Source organism: Astatotilapia calliptera, chromosome 20 (genome assembly GCF_964374335.1).
Source record: "Astatotilapia calliptera chromosome 20, fAstCal68.1, whole genome shotgun sequence".
In the NCBI taxonomy this organism is placed as follows: domain Eukaryota; kingdom Metazoa; phylum Chordata; class Actinopteri; order Cichliformes; family Cichlidae; genus Astatotilapia; species Astatotilapia calliptera.
The window spans coordinates 28371682-28388535 of record NC_137441.1 but is presented as its reverse complement, the minus strand read 5'-3'; the positions used below and the strand labels follow the sequence as shown (position 1 = coordinate 28388535).

The window sequence follows — 16854 nt, the reverse complement described above, 5'->3', positions numbered from 1 at the left end:
CAAGGAGATGGATAACATTTTTCTGGGGAACTTGAGGATAATGACAGGGTAAAACAGCATATCTTTCTCATTTGGATTCAGAAGAAGAGTTTGCCTATTTGTCATGAAATGCGTGCAGAACATTCAACGTAAATTTGCTGTATGTCTCCTTTTGCAGATCATAATATGTTGAAGATTATTGAAGGAGCACATTTGGCCTGTGTCCTGAAAAAACATCCTGCACTGGATTCTGTCCTGCACCTCTTTCCAGAGAATGTCCTTGTATCCGGGGAAGAGAACATTCCTGGACTAGTAGCTTCCCCGACAGGTAAACTTTACATCACTGAGAAATTTTAGGATCTTAAGGGCCTTTTAAATAGGACATGCTGCGCCCTGAAACCCATTCTTTTCCTTTGCTTGCACCACCAAACAATAATTGTCACTCACCCAACTTTGACTGCTACATGCTGTGACATACCTTCATGCAACCAAAAGAAATGAAGCCTAGAGCTGTTCTAAATTCAACCACACAATGTACCAAAACTGAAGAAAGAAAAGTTGATTCTGTGCCTATTTGAGTTCAATAAACTTTATGACATAAGTTTATGTGCATGTAAGGACCTCGGGAGGAAAGCAGTGTGTTGTGGAAACGACAGTTTTCACAAGTAGGGACAGCATCTAAGCTTTCTTTTTTATCGATGTGAGATACTGTACATGTTTTGAATGACTGGGAGCAGGCGCATCTAGTACATAGCGAGGAGTACTCACGTGTACTTAGTTATGCACTCCTCGTCAGAGTTTGTGTTAATATGTCAGCCTGCAAGAGTACAAAGCAGCATGTCAGTTAAAATACGTATGAATATTCATTGTGTGAACTACTTTAGAAAAATATTGATATGTTTTGAGATCAGCGTAAGACGAAAGCTCCCTAATGAATTGAATATCTGTAAGTCTGAGTTTTGGTTTTTACAGCTGGGTGAATTCAAATTGTTTGCCTTCAGCTTATGTGGCTGGATTGTTACTCTCATTAAGATTATTTTAAACACATTAAATCCTAATGACTGTCATGAGGCCTGTGAGCAGGAGAAGTTACTTGTTAGTCATTGTCTTGACTAATCAGCCTACTTTTGCCTTTTACTCATTTATTCAATATATGCTTCTACAGACACCGCCCCCCCCCCCAATAAGGTTGGCTGTTAATGTGGTGTGCCTTTGCCCATCTTAAAGCGTCAGTTCACTTATGAAGTACAAGACCTTGTAAAGTTTCAGAGAGAAGGATAAAGCCCCAAACACACCACAAGCCTAGAGAGTGTTTAGGACCATCTGGTAACTGGTCACAAGAGAAAAATGCGTAATCCTCATTTGGCTGGCGAGTGGTTGCTGCAGGTTGCTTGGTGTTGCTAGGTGAAGTTGGTTGCACAGAAGAATATGATGCTTCATGGAAAACTCCTTGCAATTGCTTTGCTCACTAGCAAATTGCTGTGGTCACTCACATTCTTCAAGAAGGATTCCAGCTTGTCTGCAAACACTTGCTAAATAGTTGCAGAACAGTAGTGAAAGTGAAAAGTGTTACACAAACAAAAAACAGAGACCGTTAACCTTCAAAAAAAATGTTGCACCTTTTGAAACATGTTAGCTTTAGTGGGAAGTTACAGCAAACATTCTTTTTTTTCAGTCAACCTTTTCAACTTTTGCAGTAGTTTACAAACAAGTTGGCCTCTTCCATGTAAATGAGTGGCTGCTGCAATTTCCTAGTATCCAAAGCAATCATGAGGTTTTTGTTGTAGCACCCTCTTTGTGACCGATTTCACCTAGCAACTGCAGCAAGATCGGGGGGTTAGGCCTGGGGGACTGAGGCCTCAACACCTTAGTTCAGTGGAAAGTAAAAGGGGCAAAAGTGAGCCTAAAGAGCATAATTGTGCAGCTACTTACCAGTTAGTAAAGTATTGTGACAGATTGAGAATTTTATTGGGTGTACCTGCACTCATGTGTACTACAGATTGTGTGTACTTGTTGCACATTTTGTCCCCTTTCAACACCCCAGTGAGTTTAGAGTTGGAGTGATGTCACCTGAGTAATATGACACTGCTCAGTCAAAATCATTTAACATGTCATGTCTGATCTTATATTATATAGATCAACCGCTTCTCACTTTTCTCCTTCAAGCTGTCACAATAACATACGGGACATTCATCATAGTTATTCCCTTTTTTACAAACTTAGTTCCATCAGAAGTTGAAATGTCTGCAGTAGTTAGAAAGTGAGTTTCTAAGGGGGAATGTAATGAAGTCTGACAGTGCAGAGCTATAATCATTGGGAGTCAGTGGGAGGTATGGTAGCAGGCTAATCCTCTTCATGTTCTGGGGCTGTGAGCAGCAGAGACCTAAGCTGCCTTTTAAGACCACAGCCACTGGCTTGATATTCACACTGCATTCAGAACAGTCCAACTCTGCGCTCCTGAGACAAGGGCTGCAATGAAATGCTCAGTGGCTGCATTACTCTTGAAGAGATTACAATCACACTGGCTATTTACTCTTTGTTGTGTCTGAAAGGGGTGATTGTGGATTCAGACTTTCTTACCTCGTCTGTTTGCTGCAGTGCTTTCTTCATTCAGTTCGGGTTCAATTAATGCCAAGTATCCAAAAGGAAACTGTTTTTGTCTGGTTTTTCTGACAGAAGCATTTCAGTCTTTCTCCGGTTTAAATATTCCAGTGACTGGGATTAGAAAGCTTTCCACAAAGCATTAAAGAAATAGATGTACTAAAAAAGGACTGAAATTCCTGATCCAGCTCATGGATACGCCTATGACAAAGAAGGGAATATGATAATCAACAATATCATATATATATATATATATATATATATATATATATATATACATATACACATATACATATATATATATACATATATATACACATATACATATATATATATATATATATATGTGTATATATATATATATATATATACATATATATGTATATATATATATATATATACATATATATATATATATATATATATATATGATATTGTTGATTATCATATTCCCTTCTTTGTCATAGGCGTATCCATGTTACAGATATACACACATACACACACACACACACACATATATATATATATGTATATATATATATATATGTATATGTATATATATATATATATATATGTATATATATATATATATATGTATATGTATATATATATATATATATATATATATATATGTATATATATATATATATATGTATATGTATATATATATATATATATATATGTATATATATATATATGTGTGTGTGTGTGTGTGTATGTGTGTATATCTGTAACTAGCTTAATTATGACCTCTTATTTCAAGTCAGTTACAGACATGCAATACAGGGCTGAAGGAACATTGTGTTGATGTATACCAGGGATAGTGTGTTAGATGCCGCATATATTTCTATGTGATTTGAAAATTCTCAATATCTCAGAAAATGACGGCTATCCATCTTCCACAAGCAGCCAAAATCTGTCTGTTAAGATGTTAGCCAGCTTAGATTCAATTGTCTTAGACCATGTAGGGGGGCGAGATATAGCAGCATGTCTTTGAGCTCTTTTTAATATGTCAAACCAGGACAGAAACCTTTCTGTTGCTGTCCTGGCAGTCACTATTTTCCTGACTGCTGAGCTACTGAAAAATTCCCTTGCTTGGAAGTGTGTTATATTACTTGCTGATAAGTACATATTAACCACTTTCATACTTTTAAGTCCTCAGTTTGTTCTATATGATGTGTTTTAAGTCCTGTTTGTGCAGTTGTGGTCAGACATTTTCATACTCATCATGGACATGAATATCATGATAATTTTGTGCTCTTAAAATTTTTTTTTCCCACGATATAATAATTGTACAGCATGAATGAATTTAATGAAAAACAAAAAAAATGGTTGCATGAGTTTGAATATATTTTGTATTTTCTATAATGCACACAGGGTTAAAATTATACATACAGACTCAAATACTTATATAGACTCCTCTAATATTTGGTTAAGTTTCCTTTAGCATATCGTGCCTTAAACAGACAGTTCAAAGAAATCATTCAAGGCCTCAAATACAAATGTCATTCATGCCCAGGATTAGTGTATGTAAACCTCTGACCATAACTGCAGTGTATAATGTAGATCCTTTAAATGTTACATATTGTTTTTAAATGTAAGAAGAAATAATTCAGTACAGCAATTTTATGGGGTTAAATATCTTGCTCAAGGACAAATTGGCATGTGGACTGAAGGAGCTGATAGAACTTTTGATTAGTGGACAGCTGGCTCGAAATTCTGAGCTGCAGCTGCACAACTGACCAACTGACTCACTCGCTGATTGTCGCTCTTTCCTGTCAGACGCTTTGGTCGGAATCAATTTCGATGAAAGCTGGAATTTTCAGACTGTCTTTTTCAGCTCATCAATCTTGACAGCTGTAATTCTCAGCTGACATCAGGAGACACTGAACCTTCCAAATGTTATGAAATTCTTTTTCCTTGATGGCTGTAAGGTAGCTTATGTGATGCTTCAGAAACTACTGCAAATTAAACTGGACTACAAAGACAATTAGCACATATAGGCCCATATTTCTATCTGTAGTTTGTAGTTGTAGTTTACTTGGTTCTGTTATGGGACCTTCTTCAGTTTCCACATGCACACATGAGAGCCTAAAGGTGCGGATAACACATCAGCAGGCACAGAACAGAGAATGTATCAAGAACAACAGATGTGGATTAGGTGCAATAAAGCATGAATACAGAAGCTAGGGTGGAGGTGGATCGTAAAGCAGCTTGCAGATATCCTGATTTGGATTTTAGAAAGGTGTCAACAGAGTCATCAGCTGATGCGGCACTGAGATTGGCTGATCTGCCAGGATTGCACATAATGTTTTGTCCTTACTTTATGTGAAGAGAATTTTAATAAATCTTTCATAAAACTGAAAAAAATCCAGAATAAGCTTGTTGCACATATCATTCACTTTTATATATTAAACACGGAGTATACACACAGTGATTCTGCTTTTTTAAGCTGTGCATTTTCATTTGAAATCAGTCTTTCATGTTTCTCGAACTTCTCCGATGCCATTTTCTGGGGATGATGGAAAATTAATTTTACAAATGGGTCATGAACAAACTGTACTGAAATGTATTTCAGAACTTGTAGCTTGCATGTATTACACTAGATGGTGTTTTCTCCTCCACAGTAGTCCAAATGGAACAGACATTTTCTGAGCGGAAAACACATTTAACAGAGCAGGGAAGAAATCAATTTAGTCTAGGAAAGCACTCTAAATATGACTGAGGAAAATCGTGTAAATATTGAGGCGTGTGTGTCAGTTGATGTTATGTTCACGCTGTCATCAGGAGATGTTCTGCTGAAGCCTCAGACGCTCAAAACGCTGCCCTTCACCCTGAACAGACTTACCATCTCCCTTCAGCCGTCCCTGGAGAAGTTCGAGAGCCAGCTGCTGCAGCTGATCAATGCTGACTGCCAGAACACAGTAAGGCCAAGCTTTCATAACACACACACAGTCTTGATAGTTTTTGCAGATGACACATCAGGGAAGGTTAGATGACTGTTTTTCATAAAATACACAGATCTGTGTCTCATCTTCTTTAAAGTCCATATTCTCATGCGGAGCTCTGCAGTTGGAAGCATTTAAATTGCTACTGCAGTCAAAAACGATATTCCATTGATAAAAAATATACTGGCAAAGTGTCATTTTGAACTATATACTCATAAAGCATGTCTTTTCCTCATCTTACATCCTATTTCCCTTAAATGTACAGTATATGTGGTGCTTACTTGGGAAAAGCAAATTGCCTTACGGTTCCCTTTTATGAAGATACATGTACGATGCATACGTACAGTCCTGATTTCATTCTTGTGAGGTGGCCATTCACCAATCTCCTCAAATTAAAGATGACCAGGATGGCCTTGACATACCTCTGCCAAGATTATTTTCTCCGGCCTACTTTCCTTTATCTCACTTTCCGTTTCTTTAGTGTGCGAGCCAGAGCCCTTTTACAGCTGCCACTGCAATTTAAGCCACATCACCTCCCAAACTAAATGGAGCTTATCTATCCTCTTTTCTTTTTTTCTTGTCTGTGGAAACCCAGATGGTTAACCGTATTTGACAGGTGCAGCTTTGGACTAGCAATTATATGTACAATGGCTTCGCACAGGCCCTATCTGTTCACTTCAGCCTAAGTGAGATGTGTCTCCAGTAAGGATGGGAATTGATATGACAACACTGTCACTCCATATCCCTCTCTGCCTGCTCTTTGATACTGCTGGGTTTAATCCCCAAACTCAAACACAGGGGACTAAAGGAGAGTAGATTTGATTAAGTGGAGCAAATAGTAGGAGCTGTTGTAAGTGTGTCTGTGATGGAATAACCAAAATTCTTCAAGAAGGCAGATCTTGTCAATCGTAGCCATCTTGAAAACACTATGGGTGTTTATCTTCTTTTTTAAGAATTCGGTTGTGTGTAAAACTGCATGTATAGAACAATGTTAGGTAGTCAGCAGAACTGAAAAACTCAGTGTTGGTAAAATCTGTGAACACAAACAGGACAAGTGTTTGGTCTATTGTATTTCTTGTACTGTTATTGACTTTCTAAATCTTAAAAGCTGACAAATGCCATCAATAGCCAAAATTAAAACTAAAATCAAAACAAAACTAATCTGAAAACTGAAATAAATTAAACTGAATTTTAAACCAAAATAAAAAAAACAAATGAAAATAACAGTACTTATCAATCAAATCTGATTAGAAATGGCCCAAAACATTTGTTGACTTTTTCCAGTGCAGGGACGTTGTACTTTTAATCCACAGTTGCATTATAATGTTAATGTTAAATAATCAGTATCTTATTCATTCCATGTAATAGCCTAACTAAGATCAAAAAAATCTGTTTTCATAATCAAAACCAATCAATCAAAATTTATTTATATAGCACATTTTTAAGACCGAAGTACACCAAAGTGCTTTCCATTAAAATCGCAGTACAAATAAAATCACAATAAAATATAAATTACAAATATATAAAATATAAGATAATTACATAATCTAAATTACCTGGCCAAGAGGACAGCAGATTATTAGCAAAAGAAATCGCACAAATGCAACTCTCACACAGCACAAATAAATAAACACAGCATCCACATCATATGCAGTAATATGTCATAAAGTAAAAATTCAAGAGCAATCTCACTGAAAAAGGGAACAATATAAACTTTTTGTAAATCATCCCACAGTAATGTGTTACGACAAGTTCAGGTCCCCGTGTAGATTACTCCGGAAACAATGGGACAGCATAATTTAAAAGACATTTTGCACAATTTCTGTTCTGACACTGGGGACCAACATCTGTATAACAGCGTGAAAACAAAGGTCCAAACTCATTGTGGTTTTTACGCATGCGTGTACTGTGACAAGAACAAGCCAACACAAACAAAATTTTTTTTATAAACAACCGGTGGAAAAAGGTTCAGACATACAGACATGGCCACTTAACAGCAGCATAGGAAGAACAGTGAAGCATTTAAATTTCACAACACGTTCTCATCCCATCGTGTAAAATACCGACGATTGTGACAAATCGTTGCTATGTTACGCATTGTTAATGATAATGCTCCTTTAGGTTCTGGTCTGGTGCATTCATAGCAGGACACTGTAATTCAGTAATGACAAAAAATATGGCAAGTGTTTTTCTCATTTTGAGTGAAAACTAGATGCTTATTTTTCATACCATAAAAAGGTGGTTTATAGTTGTTATATACCAGCACAGAGTTGACAGCGAGTATAAATATTGGTCTAATTTTTTACATAGAAGTTGTATTCCTTTTGGATAGAACTGTGTAGAATCTCAATAATGCAAAAGATCCACAGAAGAATAAATATTTTATTTATTCATTTATTTTTTTGGCTGACTTATAGTTGGATGGTGGTTCTTATCTCAGTAGTCTTGTTGTAAACTCGACCAAAGGTATCAAGGTACAAAACCTACTGCCAGCACAACAGTCAGCTTGTGATGATGGAAGATTGAAGAGAATGCTAGTGGAGCTAAGGACCTGTAATTTCACAAGGTTTTACATACGCTTGTATATGCAGGTCATGCAGCCCTAAACCTCCCTTTAGAACATTATTGATTGATCTGTACAATCAAACAGTCAGTTAGGATTTTGTCTCCACTACTTTTGCATTAATGAAACATATTTCAGTAAAAACTGAAAAAAAAAAGACTAACCCAGTTTTTTTTTCTTTTCCAAACAGGCCTATTCCCTTTGGCACTTCAATCATTAAGCATTTACAGGCAGCTCTGTCCTTTTTATGTTTTGTCCCCTTTCTCGTTTCCAAGGATATTTCTTGTATTTCAATCCAGTTTTTGTTGCATGCATACAGTTTGAAATTATTTCTGTATATTTTATTTCCGTACCTAAGTGTAAATATGGGAAAGTAGACTACAACTTTTTCTCTGTGAGCAAAGTGTCATGCTAGCATGACTAATTTTCTCATATTGGCGTTCACACTTTTTTTCCCTCCTTGGTGAGATGTTCTTTGCAGGTCCTCATAACCAGCCTATGTTGCGTAGATGAGTTAAATGTTCCAGACTTTTATAACTTCAGCAATATGACGACATTCTCACGTCTGCAAGAGGTGTTAATACATGCAGAAGTCAGCTTGATTGCAGCTTTTAATTAAAACGTGTACGCATGTGTGTGTGTGTGACAGAGAGAGAGAGAGAGAAAGACAGACAGACAAAGAGAAAGGGTGTGTGTGTGTGATCTGTGTGTGACCTTTAAAGTGTGACTCCAGCTGGATTGTCATCAAGCTGTCTCTGAAGTGATGCTGACACCTCACACGCCAACTCGGTTTTACCGTTGTGTCTGTGTGTGTGTGTGAGAGAGTGAATGTGTGTGACTCCATGCTAGCGTGCTTAAATGATACTGAGGCAGGAATGGAATAGCAAAAATGAAAAGGAATGGGGAAGCAGATGAATGTACAGTACAGCATGAGACAAAATCCTTATACTGGCTGCTTGTCTAACATATCGTCTTCACTTAATCTCCCCATAAGTATTTCTATTTTTAGCTCAATAAACTATCCCAGTGTTGCTTCTTTCTACAGTCCACTTTCCCATATATTATACAGCCTGTGCCCTAGTTGATGTGCTTTTTTATGTGGACTAGTGTAGCTACTTTACTTTTATATAACAGTTTAATGAGCACAAGATTAATTTAAATTGCAGTCTTGGACCTCTTCAAACACACTCTGACCCCCTGTTTAAAAAGAAAAAGGGAGAGAGAAAAAATTAACACTACTCTTCAGAGATGCTTGAATTTGTCTACATTCCCCAAAGCCAAAGGCTTACACCTCCAGTGACCTGTAGCACCCGCTCACCTATATCTTCAATAAAACCTATTGCGCGTGTTGAAAGGGCCTGAGATCCTGTCAGAATGTATGTAACATTTTAGCTTGTGATCAAAAGAGCAGATAGAACAGAAGATGATGAAGAGGAGGAGAAGAGCAGGGGAGGACCAATGCCGCGCCGCAAGCAGAACAAAACGCCTTAGGCTGATTTAATGAACGGAGAAAGACTGTGGCAACAAAGCTCGGGGAAGTTTTCATTTGTCCTAAAAGAAGAAAATTCACTCAAAGTAGGACTGCCCCTGTGGACGCGGTAGTATTTAAAAGAAGAAAAAAAGAAGCATTTTTTGTTTGAACATTTCTGAACAAAAGCAGCGTTCTTGCACATTGTTCTCCAAGGAAACCCAGTTTGACTGCAGGCCACTTACCCATGTAACTGATGCAGCGCAAAAGAACAGGGTTAATGCAGTTGGCGAGCATAAAATATTCATGGGATCCAGGTCTTCGTAGTGATTGACGATCCAATCATTAGAGGAGATAGACTGCAACTGATTATAGACACTGTAAGTCAGACAAGACAAGAAATGCCCAGCTGTTGAATCAGGAAACAGATAAACTTTAAACATCATCAAGAAATTATTATTTAATTGATTTTCAACTGATTCTTTTCTCTCTGTCATGAATTATTTTAAAATCCCTCTGAGTGTCTTTGAACACTGTTTCAGATGACATGCAATACCATACAATACAATAAAGCTCTCCTGAAAAACAAAAATTCTGCAAAAACACTGATTTCACTCTTTCACCTGCATTTAAAAGGTCTCTAAACATGCAAGGAAAATCATTATAAATATATATGTATTTTTTACAAAACAATGTATTGCATTTAAATTTTTTAAGTATTAGTTTTATAGAATTTGAATAGCCAGTATGGAAATGTAAAATAAACTGAGTCCAGATAGAGAAATTAAAGTGTTACATTCTGTGGTCATTTATTGATTACATGCTGCCAAGCCTCCAGTGAGGACTGTAAATGGGACTATGTAAATTCCAGAAAATCCATTTTAGTGAGCACAGATGTCACTTAAGGATAGTTGACCAGTGTGAGTCAGATATGTGTCAAAACCGCTGACTGTGACACTGTAAGATAAACTATTCAGAAATTGGAACACGAGAATCAAATGTCATTTATCGATGATATTCCACTAAGCCTGCTTTATGCACTGTCGCTGCAGAGCTGTTGTTGCAGGAAGAGTTGCTACTGCTGATTATCATTTCAATAGGGATTATCATTTCACTCACCTCATGCTGGCTGTTTCCTGACTGTAATGCTGAAGAAACATTTTTTATTTTTATTAAAACGGCGATTATGTAAAATTACGTTTTTTTGTTTTGTTTTGTTTTTTAGCAACCTTATAGTTTTTTAATTCTAGAAATCGCCTTACATTTTAGGAAGTATAGAAGTAACCTGATGGTTCAGATCCATTTTGATACAGCTGCCTAAATATCATTTAGCCCTTGTGTCTCATTATTGCTCATCACCTTAAGCCTCAGTTACACAGGCCTACAGACTGGCTGGTGACCCCCTGGTGGCTAGGCAAAAATTTATATTCTCTGACTGGCTGGTGAGTGGTTGCTGGATGTGACTGGTAGCAAAGAGAACAAACACATCCTTACTACAGATATGGTTGTCTGTATTGTGTGTATAGAAGATGCCAACTTGTCTGCAAACGCTCACTGACTATCTCCTGAGCTGTACTGAAACCAGACAAAGTCCGACACAAACCAGGAATGTGTATATATATGTATGTATAAATGTCAAAGTGCAACTTGTCTTACCCTTTAAAGCAACATTTTCCAAAAGGCACAACTTTTACTTTAACCTCCAAAGACCTGCTGTCCACATATGGGGACATCACATTTTGGGCTGTCAACAATACTAAGTTTTACTGTTTCAAATGAGCCATATTGCTCAAAGGGACACAATCGGCACTGAATGAACAATGGGCTGGGAGGTCCATTGTTCCTTCAGTGTGCCGATTTCAGTCATTATGCAAATGTACTGTTTTATAGGATATAAGAAACCTGCAGTCAGCTGACACTGAAGAAGTCACTTGGATGAGTGACAAAACGTTTCTCCCACTGAAAACGCTACGTCCAGATGAACAGAATCAACCTTTGGAGATTTACTTGCCTGGATGATTGAGAATGCATCAAGACATATGAGGGTTTTCGTTGCAGCACCACATACCTCTACCTGAGTCTTTGTTTTTTTGTTTTTTTTTTATCTAGCAAGAGCCAGCAACCGTCTGCAACAACTCGCAACCTGATTGCGGAATACACATTTTTCCCTAGTGATGGATGGTTACCTTGGAGTCACTGACTGGTCTCTAAGGCTGTGTGACTGGGGCTTAGGAATTAATGAGAGTAATGGGCAGCAGTCTCAGCAATTACTCAAATGTTTAGGGAATATTCGTTTTTACCGAGCAGTTGCCATGTGACCCACCAGTCTTTTTAGGCCTGTGTGACTGGGATCTAAGTGGTGTTAAAAGGGCCTTATATGAGCTATAAATCACAGACAAATAACACACAGACATTTCATAACCAAAACAAATTTCCTTTTTGTGTTTGTTACCAAATCAACTAAAAATGCCAAAACTCACAATGTATTAATTCTTCTGTGTTGCATGAGCAGCCAAATCCTCGTTTTTAATTTTGTAAAATGAAGCTCTGTGGTGCGACACTACTTAAGCACATATATTGAACACACAGTTACACAGATGATCCTTTGGTACTGTTAATACTGAGGTTAAAATTGTCCCTAACAAATTTCAAAGAAAATTCTGAATTGTGACTCATTAAAAAACAAAAAAACAGTTGTCTACAATATAAATAATTAGGCTTGGATCTGAGTACTACAGAGAGATTAGGGTTAAAAAAATAACATGAAATGGACTTTTTCTTCCTGGTGTGTGTTGTCAGTGAGAAACAACCTTATCCTTTAAAGTTATGATATGATATCACATATTTTTGTGCTGTTGGTGCTCATAGTTGGACTCAGCATTAAGGGGTTCCTTCCAAGTCGGACCAACTGTGAGACAACATAATGTGATCATGATGGTGTAGAACTCCATGTGCTGTGGTTGAAAGTGTTACGCTACGCTTAGGGACAAATGGAATGAAATGGGGAGGGGAACGGAAAGGGAGCAGTATGAGTGTGTGTTTGACTCAATATTTTTGGTTGGTGAATTATGGAAGTGTTTCAGCGGTCGGGCAACAGTGATTTATCGGTGGAAGCTCTGTGCCAGTTAAAATTTGTTAAGGAGTAGGGGAGTGGGAGGATGAGAGCAGCATGCTAATGATGCTGCTACTGTTTCTTGCCACGAATGACTCAGCCTCAATATGGGGGAGCTAACATCCACTGCGTGGGTAGGAGCACATACTCACTCGCTCACTCACTCACTCACTCGCTCACTCACTCACTCACTCACTCACTCACTCACTCACTCACTCACTCACTGTCTTGATATGGGTGAAAATGAACACAGGTCATGGATGCATTTGATTTAAAGGTGTGTGAAGCTTGATCTGCCTATATTACATGACTCTTTCAAAAAACAAAACAAAGGTTTCTATTGTAGGTGTGTGCCCTGATTGCACAGATCAAACAGGTTAAAGCATGAAAAAAAAAAGGTAAATTACCAGCTCGCATCTTCTCCCTGGCTATGTGAGAAGTGTATGATCATAAAAGCTCAGAAGTGTTTCCCTTTGTTTGCCGGTTTTCAAAGGTAAGAGAAATATGCTGGAGTTGTATAACTGACTTGGTAATTGGCTTATACAAAACTCTTGTGGGACATAATTTCAACTGCTTTTTTTCTCTCACACTCTCTTGCCATTTCTCTTTCACACACTCACACACGCCCCTTGAGATGACAGTTGCCATCTGTAGAGTTATTATTACCTGTTACAACAGCCTACACATTGATTTCACAAAGTACTGACATGAAAACTTACTGATTAATAGCTGACAGCTTTTAATGGTGCCTTGCAGAAAAAAAAACCTCAGAAGCATCAGGGGAAAAAATCTGCAAAAGCTATAAAGGTGGTTTTGCTTTTAATTATTTTGTCCTGAAACCAGTAAAGAACCATTTTTCTGTATTCATGAGGAATATATACATAGATGGAGGAAAATATTAAATAACAAACAATCGCAATATTCTTGGCCAATCTGAAACCTGCTAATTACAGTATTTGTCACGTAATATATTTTTCTTAAACTTTTCTTTAATGGAAATTTAAAGTTGTAGTAATAATGAAACATAGACCATTAATTACCTTTTATATTTTATCTAAATTGGTACCAAGTTACATTTCAATAAAAAGTGCTCCTAGTTTCTGGACAGAGCTGTTATATACAAATAAAAATCAGTTAATTGCATTATACTTTACTTGATTGAAAATATTCCAAGTCTCCTTTTTGCCAGAACCCAACACGCATTTCTTATATTTGTGGTCGTCTGTCCTCAGTTAAAAAACAAAACAACACACATCTTTTCTGAAGCATGTAATCGTAGAGTAACCATTACAGAAACATTAATGCCTACAGTTAATAAGTTTTGTTCTTTTGTTGTGTTTTGCTGTTTTTGCTACCTTAAGGCACTGTAAACCTACACAGTTTTTAATGTTTCTTCATTTTCTGTGTTAAGCTGATTGAGTTTCGTGTAATGAAATCTGTTTTATAAATACAATTGTCATTATTATAAAACTATTAAAAAAATTATAATACTATAGTCTGAAAGGCAAATGATGGTCATTCCTGCACTTTTGACAGGTTTTTAAATTCTTCCATTTTATCAAAGTTCTGGGAGTTATCCTTTTGTACAGGCATGATGCAAACGTTTCATTGCAGTACTGAGATGGGTCAACTATGAATGCGTTAGGAGTTAGATGTAAAGTATAATTTTTCAATGTGCAAAGTACATTTATTGAAAAGCTATTTGTTAACCCAAACTACAATATTGTCCCTTTGCCTAAACCTTAAAAACAAGATAAAGTAACTAAAACAAAGCCCCAAATGGAATAAGAACCAAACTGGCTTCTGGCAAACATAAGGGGTGTTCACATAGGAAGTGAGTACACATGCAACAATTGCTGATGGCTGGCCGGTAGTGGACATTCCAGGCTCTGGTTGCCTATATAGCCCTCTAATGTGTTCACCATTCGGTCATGTCAATGAATGGTATCCTTCGGTCAGACTAGTAGTCACTTTGATTGGTCGCAACATTTTGAAAAGTTTAATTTCGCATCGCCAGCTGTTACTTCACTTGTAGTTCTCTGAAGTCACCAAATGTTATTGACTTTCTGAACGCCACATGTTTGAGTGGCTTCTTGTATGTATACACCTCTATTCCACCAGAAATCATTCCAACACCCAAATAATTTCTCTGAATTTGTTGTGCGAAGTGGATTAGTTCACCGCCTCCTAGCAGTAACCTTGTGCATATCATTGTGATGCTGATAGCATCTGAGCTAAAAGTCAGTATTTCACATTTTGGGATGAGAATGCGTTGGCTGGTCCCCCCAAATAATCATTCAGTTTAGGTTTTGCCTATTTGCTACACTTTCAGTTGAGTAAACTGAGTAATTAATCCTCCCCATACTTTAAGTTCCCATTTGTTTGTTTTTTTCACTAACACACAAACAAGCAGCTGCATTTCCTTCAGATAGTCAGTGTAAGATAAAGTGGATGATTGGGAATGAGGAGGACTATTATTAATTGTATTGTCAAGATAAGTAAGAAAAGATGTAATTAGTGTTTGAGTGATAGTCATTAAAAATATTTTCCCAGTTATATATTTCAGCTGGCCTCTGCTTTGGCACCTCAGTCACATGAAAATGAAGGCATTTGCCTCTAAGTGAGACGATGATTATATTTAATGGTTTTATTATTAAAGTTCAGCCCAGGAAAGTGCCAGGAAAAAGACTTTCTGAAACCACATTCTTGTTCACTCATTACTAGTTGCACAATTAACATTAACTTCATATTAATAGAAAATAGAGGTGTTGGAGACGTTGGTTTTGGCAATGCTGCTGATGATAACAAGCTGAGTGAATGGCATTGTGGCATTATTTTTTTAAGCTAAAAGTACACTGCACACTAGGCTGCTCATATGTACTGTTGTTTGGATTTTTGAGCATTTGCATAAATATCAATGTACGAGTGAGAAACCTGATCAAAATATGTAAATACAGCATAGAAGAAGTAACTTTCAGCTGCACTCTTATTCACAAGAGGTCACTACAGCAGGTAGCTCCAATAGGGAATGTTATTGCCCCCAGCCTTAAAGTGTTAGTAAACTATACCAGAGTTGCTTGTCAAATGGATGAACAGTGTCTGAAACTTCCTCCACTCATTACTGGCATCATAATTTGTGTAACTTTCTACACTGAACATTCACACCCACATCCTACAGTTACTGGCCAGGTGTGTGGAGCTGAGAAAGTGCCATCTGCTTCTCTCCAGGTTTCATTTTCGCTCTTTACATAGCTCTTTCTGACACTTTCACTGTCATAACTAATGATGGCTTCCAAAGACTGTCACAGAATGTGTGCTGTTAGCTTCAAATGATTATTACTGTGCACCTCTGTAATGACAGCCGGTTTTGAGTGATATAACACGGTTGGATAATAAGTAATGTGAACTTGAATACTTTTACCTTTAGGTTTGTTTGGTAGTAGATTTTCCGACTCATGTCAGGAATGTCTATTAGGCTTCATCTTAATATAGTTTGCATAACTGACTTGTATTGATGTGGTTTTCAGTCAGTTTAAAGTTTAATGCACTATGTTGCTGAAAGTAATCACTTTGCTTTGCTATATGCTTTCACACGTATTTCACACAAACTTGAGTGACATCCCATTGTTAATCCATGAAGTTTGACATGATGTTGGGCTATGATGGCTTCAGTTATTCTAGGAAGGCTTTCCACAAGGTTAAGGGTGGTTAATGGGATTTTTTGACCATTCTTTCAGAAGCACATTTGTGAGGTCAGACACTGATGTTGAACGCAAAAGTCGCAGTCTCTGCGCTAATTCATCATAAAGGTGTTACATCAGGTTGAGGTCAGGACTCTGTGCAGGCCAGTCAACTTCTTCCACACCACACTCGCTCTCTGTCTTTATGGACCTTGCTTTCTGCACTTTTGTACAGTCATGTTATAAAAGAAAGGGGCCATCCCCAAACTGTTACCACAAAGTTGGAAGGATAAAATTATCCATTATGTCTTGGTATGCTGAAACATTCAGCATTTCTTACACTGGAACTTAAGGGCCGAGCCCGACTTTTAAAAAACAACCTCACGTCATAATCCCCACTCCACCAAACTTTGCAATTGGCACAATACAGGGTGGGCCATTTATATGGATACACCGTAATAAAATGGGAATGGTTGGTGATATTGAAGTCCGGTTTGTGGCAC

At 37.4% G+C, this 16854-nt stretch overlaps 1 protein-coding gene across 1 annotated transcript in view; it reads left to right on the top strand.

The window, feature by feature from the left end:
• nphp4 (nephronophthisis 4) overlaps positions 1-16854 on the top strand; it is a 170258-nt gene that overhangs the window by 35306 nt on the left and 118098 nt on the right. Inside the window, exons 5-6 of the mRNA XM_080295371.1 lie at positions 158-307; positions 5368-5504. Of these exons, the coding sequence (XP_080151497.1) occupies positions 158-307; positions 5368-5504 (287 nt within the window). The remainder of the gene's footprint in view (positions 1-157; positions 308-5367; positions 5505-16854) is intronic.